Source organism: Pundamilia nyererei, unplaced genomic scaffold (genome assembly GCF_000239375.1).
Source record: "Pundamilia nyererei isolate P.nyererei 1_Seehausen unplaced genomic scaffold, PunNye1.0 scaffold00105, whole genome shotgun sequence".
In the NCBI taxonomy this organism is placed as follows: Eukaryota; Metazoa; Chordata; class Actinopteri; order Cichliformes; family Cichlidae; genus Pundamilia; species Pundamilia nyererei.
In genome coordinates, this window is record NW_005187506.1 from 2316372 (window position 1) to 2316880 (window position 509).

Sequence of the window (509 nt, forward strand, 5' to 3'; positions counted from 1 at the left end):
AGAGAGAAAGAAAGGAAGCGTTCTCTGAGAGCGAACTTACGTTAATTTGATCTCGTTTTCACTGCAGACACACACAGACACACACTTTATACCACTGCAATCAAACAACTTAAATGCTATCAGAGCTGAACACCTCCCCTCCTCCACACACTCCTCCAACTCCCCCCTTTTCCTGTTTTAACCCCACCCACCTGCCTCTACTTTCTTGTTCTCCACTCTCTGACCTTCGTTCCCCCTTGCCCCTCCTCCCACCTCCTCCTCCTCTCTGGTCTGAAATGTGTGTGCGTGTGTGCGAGTTTCTCTCAGTCAGTCCTGCTGTGTCTCCCCCTGTAGGGCAACACCTGTCGATGCACTTTGACGCTTTCCACCACCAGGTCAGCGACCTCCCTCCAGCTCTCCCCGCGCGCTCTTTAAGAAAGGTACCCTTCTCCTCCTCTTCCTCCTCCTCCTCCTCCTCATGCCTGCTGTCTGTCTGGATGAAGTTTGTCTGTCGGTCCATTAGTGTGTGT

At 52.5% G+C, this 509-nt stretch overlaps 1 protein-coding gene across 1 annotated transcript in view; it reads left to right on the forward strand.

Annotated features, from left to right (window-relative positions):
- LOC102207162 (dedicator of cytokinesis protein 3-like) overlaps nucleotides 1-509 on the forward strand; it is a 248678-nt gene that overhangs the window by 246771 nt on the left and 1398 nt on the right. Inside the window, exon 38 of the mRNA XM_013912880.1 lies at nucleotides 334-419. Coding sequence (XP_013768334.1) covers nucleotides 334-419 — 86 coding nt within the window. The remainder of the gene's footprint in view (nucleotides 1-333; nucleotides 420-509) is intronic.